Source organism: Psammomys obesus, unplaced genomic scaffold (assembly GCF_907164565.1).
Source record: "Psammomys obesus unplaced genomic scaffold, mPsaObe1.curated_primary_1811, whole genome shotgun sequence".
Classification (NCBI taxonomy): Eukaryota; Metazoa; Chordata; class Mammalia; order Rodentia; family Muridae; genus Psammomys; species Psammomys obesus.
In genome coordinates, this window is record NW_026596147.1 from 14,870,072 (window position 1) to 14,876,071 (window position 6,000).

Consider the following 6,000-nt stretch of genomic DNA (forward strand, 5'->3'; position numbering starts at 1 on the left):
ATTTATTTATATATCTATTTTAATTTCATATATATATTTATTTATTACAATTCATTCACTTTGTATCCCTCCTTCACCTCCCTCCCTCATCTCCTCCTAGTCTCATCCACCCTCCCTCTTCTCTCACTATGCCTTTTCCTTAGTCCCCTGATAGGGAAGGACTTCCTCCTCTTCTATTTGACCTTATTTTATCAAGTCTCATCGAGGTTGGCTGCAACATCTTACTCTGTGGCCTGGTAAGGCTGCACTCCCCCCCCTTCCCCAGGAGAGATGATCAAATAGCCAGGTGAGTTCATGTCAGAGATAGCCCCTGTACCCCTTACTAGGAAACCCACTTGGAAACTGAGCAGCCAGTGGGCTTCCTTTGAACAGGGCATCTAGGTCCTCTCCATGCATGGTCCTTGGTTGGAGTATTGGTCTCTGCAGGTCCCCTGGGCAGGTATTTTGGCTCTGTTATTCTCCTTGGGGAAGTCCTGTCCCCTCCAGGTCTTTCTATTTCCCTCTTCTTCCATAAGGATTCCGGCACCCTTTCAATATCTATGAAGTCATATCTTTTCATTTTTGGTGTAGTCCCTTCATTACTGTTTATCATTAATCTTGTACCTTTTGATTCAATCAAAAGTAAGTAGATTTGATCTTCTGATTCTCACGAGTATGTGTTCTCATTTTAATTTATAATTTTGAAGATCTGTCATTTGTAGTTATTGTATAATGAGACAATATTGTATTAAACGTTACAGAATTGCTTACAGGAATCTTACTACTCATTTAAAAATATTTTAGATAATACATATTTTTTTATTTTACTCTACTTACCAATGATGTTTTTTTAAAAAAATACATTATTACATCCAAAAGAACACAGCTATTACATTTCATCTAACATTATTAAGCTATTTTTTATTCATTGAAAAATTTTTCTGTGAATCTAGTACATATTGCCAAATTTAATTTTTTGGCATCTGCCTATAGACTAACCAGACATCATTATTTTTCTACAGAGAATTGTCATATTAACTAAATAGACCCTATTTATTTCACTATATATATTGCTTAAAAAAGATAACGTGTTCCATAAAGTTCTTTCCTGTTTTTCTGGGATTGAAAGTTGAACCTGGCTTGTCTTGGGCAAGTGGTTATTGGAGCAATTTCCCTAGCCCTGAACTGCACTGCTAGACTAAGACTTTATACTAACTGCAACTCTCCTTGTGTCCATTTTTCTAAGTGTTTAAACTTATTCCAGATTTTAAGGTGTCAATTAGATGGAGCAAAAGAGGAAATTATAAAATATACATATATTTTCTATTAAAGTCGAGTGTGTTTTCTTTTTACTCTGCCGTAATCATCATCAGGTGTTGTTGACCATTGAGAACTATATGCCTAATAAAGAAACTGTATTTTTTATATCATCATTAATATATTTAAATTTCTTAACATATTTATACCATCCTCCTCTAAGGCTCAGGGAACATTTCAGAAAAGAGGACTGAAAAAAATGTAAGAGCTAAGAAGACAGAGAAAGAAAAGAACTGTAAACTGCCTTTTTGAGGAGCAAAACATGGCCATTGCAATCATAAACTCATTGTAGTAATAGATGTTCTTACTGAGTCTACACAAAAACTGGCCTATTTGGGCCATGAATGAAGGAAGGGCTAAGAGGACAGGGATCCCTCATTGCTACATTATTTGTTTCTGATAGATTCAGGGAGAGAGGACTCATTGCCATTAGTTGTTTATCTGCTCATGAGCACCACTCCACACCCCCAAGCCTCAGGGGATACTTCCATGACACTGATCACTCAGCTGGCCATGATTAAACTGAATTGTTCATAAACCAAAATTAAAAAGACATGAATGTGTGAAAGGGGCTGGTGAAGAGGAGAAATTGCTAAGGGATAGCAGGGAGATAAGAAGAGTAGAAAGTGGGAGAGTAATCCAGAGGCATTATATATTCACATGAAATTGTCAAAGAAAACAATAATAAAAAGTAACAATTTAAAAAAGTTAAAACATCATTAGCTATGCTTTCCTTTCTACATGAAATGAAATTTTAAATCTTTAACACTCTCTTCAGTTCACTTTAATTTTTCCTTTCTAGCCCACTACACAATGAGGCAGACTTATCACCCAAGACACTCTTCAAAGCTAGTGTCAGTTTACTATAGCATTTTCAAAAATTAAATGGCCGGTAATTTGTTCTTTCACCACTACTAGCACCGGGAAATATGGGGTGAATGAAGAAGGTCCCCAACTGTGCATGTTTTTCCTCACCATGCGGAGTACAGGTGGAGAAAAGGGAGTTATCCACCACCAGCCAGTCAGCTGCTGAGTAAAAACACAAAAGCGTGGATGGGGCTGCTCGCCAAAGACAACAGTCCTGCCAAGATGGCTGGGTTTAATTGCCTAGAAGTCTGGGTCCCATGCACATCCCAGACTTTTGTGAACGTTGCCATGCTTATGTGATCACAGGAAATCAGCAGACCTTAAATATTCACTTTCAAACTTTCTGTTCCATGTTACTTTCATCCACAAAGCAGAGAGCACTTCAAAGGAACTAATGCTTACAATAGCCCATCTTTCCATCGCTATGTCAGCAAATAAGCTATGTTTTTAAGGACTTTTTCATTCCTTTACAATTCTGTAAACTTAAGCACATACTTAAACATTTATAAACTTATAAACACATTTATTATAGAGTTAGTAATTTTTCCTGGTTTAAACTTAAGAATACATAAAAGCTGGTTTGCAGCATCTTGACTTGCTACCTTGGTCTTCAACGTATGTGTTTCTCTGTGTTTTTCTAGTTGTTACAGAAGACCATGTACAAATCGACTGAAGAACTGTGACCCAGGACTGTCATTTAGTGAAGAAGTGTGTCGCTGTGTCCCATCATATTGGAAAAGACCACATATGAACTAAGATTATACCAATTTTCAGTCCACCCTTTTACTGTCTTGAAGAACTGTTGCCATGGTAGAACTTTCTGTGCCCAGAAAGTCTCCGCGGGACCCGAGTCTGTGTTTCTTGAACCATGTGGCTAACTGTGGGAGTGGACTGGCGCTCATGTGCAAAAGACTTCTTCAAAGACTGGTTTTCTGCCAGTGACCAGACAGTTGAGGTTTTTCTCTTGTGATTTAAAAAAAAAGAAAGAAAAAGAAAAAAAGAATGACTATATAATTTATTTCCACTAAAAATATTGTTCTGCATTCATTTTTATAGCAATAACAATTGGTAAAGCTCACTGTGATCAGTATTTTTATAACATGCAAACTATGTTTAAAATAAATGAAAATTGTATTGTAAGCAGAGGAGTTCAGTCCATTGCCATCTTACATTGTATTCAGGTTTTAGAAAACAAAACCTCATCTCTCAAAGTTCTCTCATCACAGATTTATGAGTTGTCTTCCATTTTCTAATGAAAAGTATTCTGTAGACTCTAAGGTGATGTCATATGCAGTGCACATTTATTTATGTTCTGGATAGATTAGATAAGGCCCACATTTTTAAATTTGAGGGAAAAAGGGATAGAGGGAGAGAAAAAAACTAATTTGATAACAGCAGGATGTTTAATTTTTTAAGGCAAGTTCACAGAGGAAAATCACAAAATCATAGTCATCCTCTTTGCACCCAACAGGACAGGAAGATCCATCTTCATCTAAAGTTCTCCATCTTTGAAATTTAAATATAAATAACTTTTCAACTTGGTTGTTCTAGAAATGAAACAAGACTATGTATCAGTTACTGTCCATTTGGAAAATCACTTTTAGATTTCCTACATTTGGAATACAGTGATTATTTTAGTTATTTAAACAAACAAAATGAAATCTTAGCTTCATTTGGTAAGACTCCTGGGATTTGTAAAAGAGATTGGAACCTGTTACAATGACTGTTAAGTATTAGCTCGAATGTCAATCTAAATCTTGTGTTTCTTAAAATATACTGGCAAAACAAACAATCAAAAAAATCACTAAACTAAAAATTAAAACCAGAAGAATTTCAGAGACAAAGCATTTATTTGTCCCTGGAGATGTAATAATTTTGAATGAAGAACAAAAGTGGCAGAGACAATATATTGCCATAGAAGCTTTCAGACAACATTATGAGGACCATAAAAATACCACTTCAACACATTATAATAAATACATTGATATGTGTTTGTGTGTGTGTGTGTGTGTGTGTGTGTGTATCTGTGTGTGTGCCATTATTATAGAAGGTCTAGGACTGAAGGTGAACAGTTGTTTAGAATACCCATACATGTGATTTAGCAAAAAGCTAAAAAAATAGAGTGTGACTGTTCTTCAACTCTGCAAGAATCCCAAGATACCATGGTTGATCCAAAAGATAAAGTTGAGAAAACACTAGAAGCTCACAGCAACAATTAATACATCCAAGAGTTGGAAAGTTTATAAACAGTGTTTCATGTCTAGAAATCTAATATTGTATACTCAGCCTAAAATGCTGAAGGCAAAAAAAAAATTGTTTTGCCAGGCAATTGTGTAAGATTTAGCTTCCAGATTGTTTTTTAAAGGAGGTTTTAATATTTACAAACTGCTTGAGTGAAACTGATTCCATTATTAGAACGTCTAAAAATACCCTCTTTCCTCCAAATGGCACCTCTTAGAACAGAGCTAAATGGTGAGCATCAGATTAAATTTATCAGCATGAGATTTAAAGGATGGAGAAAGGGCCATGAACTTATGTGGGCTCCAGCCTTTCCCTGCTCACACCTGCTCCTGAAGGAATGTCACTCAGAGGCAGAAGAAGAACAGACTCCAGGTGAGAGAATGCACATAGAGGAATAGTTTTACCATGTGCTACAGTTTTGAAAAACTGCAGTATGACCTAAGTTTCATCAACCTAGAGTTGTAGATAGGGAAAAATAAAATCTCCTGGTTCAAACTTCTGTGTGTTAAACTCCTGTCTGCAAAGCATGGGTTTTCTTTTTCTTTTATTAATTAATTTATTTTTATTAATTAAAATTAATTCATTTCGTATCCCAGGTGTAGCCCTCTCCCTCATCCCCTCCCAATCGCACTCTTCCTTCCTCTTCTCTCATGCCTCATCCCTGGTCCACTGATAGGGGAAGCACTCCTCCCCCATCTGACCCTAGCCTATCAGGTCTCATCAGGACAGGCTGCATTGTCTTCCTCTGTGGCCCCATATGGCTGTTGCTCCATCAAGAGGGGGTGATCAAAGAGTCAGTCACTGAGTTCATGTCAGAGACAGTCCCTATTCCCCTTATTAGGGAACCCATTTGGATACTGATCTGTCATGAGCTACATCTGTGCAGGGGTTCTAACTTATCTCCATGCATAGTCCTTGGTTAGAGTATTGGTCTCAGAGAAGACTCCTGGGCCCAGATTTCTTAGTTTTGTTGCTCTCCTTGTGGAGCTCCTCCCCCCTCCATGTATTTTATCTCCTCCTTCTTTCATAAGGTTCCCTGCACTCTGCGCAAAGTCTGGCTATAAGTCTCAGTGTCTGCTTTAATACACTGCTGGGTAGAGTTTTTCAGACGCCCTCTGCGGTAGGATCCTGTCCTGTTCCCTGTTTTCTCCCTTTTCTGATGTCCATCCCATTTTGCCTTTCTCAATGGGGATTGAGCATCGTATCCAGAGTCCTCCTTCTTGCTTATCTTCTTTAGGTATACAGATTTTAGTATGTTTATCCTATATTGTCAGTCTTGTATACACTTATAAGTGAATGTATACCGTGTGTATCTTTCTGCTTCTGGGTTATTTCACTCAGCTTGATCTTTTCTAGTTCTATCCATTTGCCTGCCAATTTCATGATATCCTTATTTTTAGTAGCTGAAAAATATTCCATTGTGGAAATGTACCACAGTTTATATGCAGGGGAAAAAAACGAATAGCTAAAACAATTCTGTACAATAAAATATCTTCTGAGGTATCTCCATCCCTGATCTCAAGCTATATTACAGAGCAATAGTAATAAAAACTGCATGGTACTGGCATAGCAATAATTTGGTGGATCAAAGTAATT

General features: G+C 37.0%; 1 protein-coding gene across 1 annotated transcript in view; it reads left to right on the forward strand.

Annotated features, from left to right (window-relative positions):
- The window catches only part of Vegfc (vascular endothelial growth factor C), a 102,827-nt gene extending 99,527 nt beyond the window's left edge, over positions 1-3,300 (forward strand). Inside the window, exon 7 of the mRNA XM_055593687.1 lies at positions 2,805-3,300. Within this exon, the coding sequence (XP_055449662.1) occupies positions 2,805-2,919 (115 nt within the window). The 3' untranslated portion in view covers positions 2,920-3,300. The remainder of the gene's footprint in view (positions 1-2,804) is intronic.
- Positions 3,301-6,000: the final 2,700 nt, after the last annotated feature.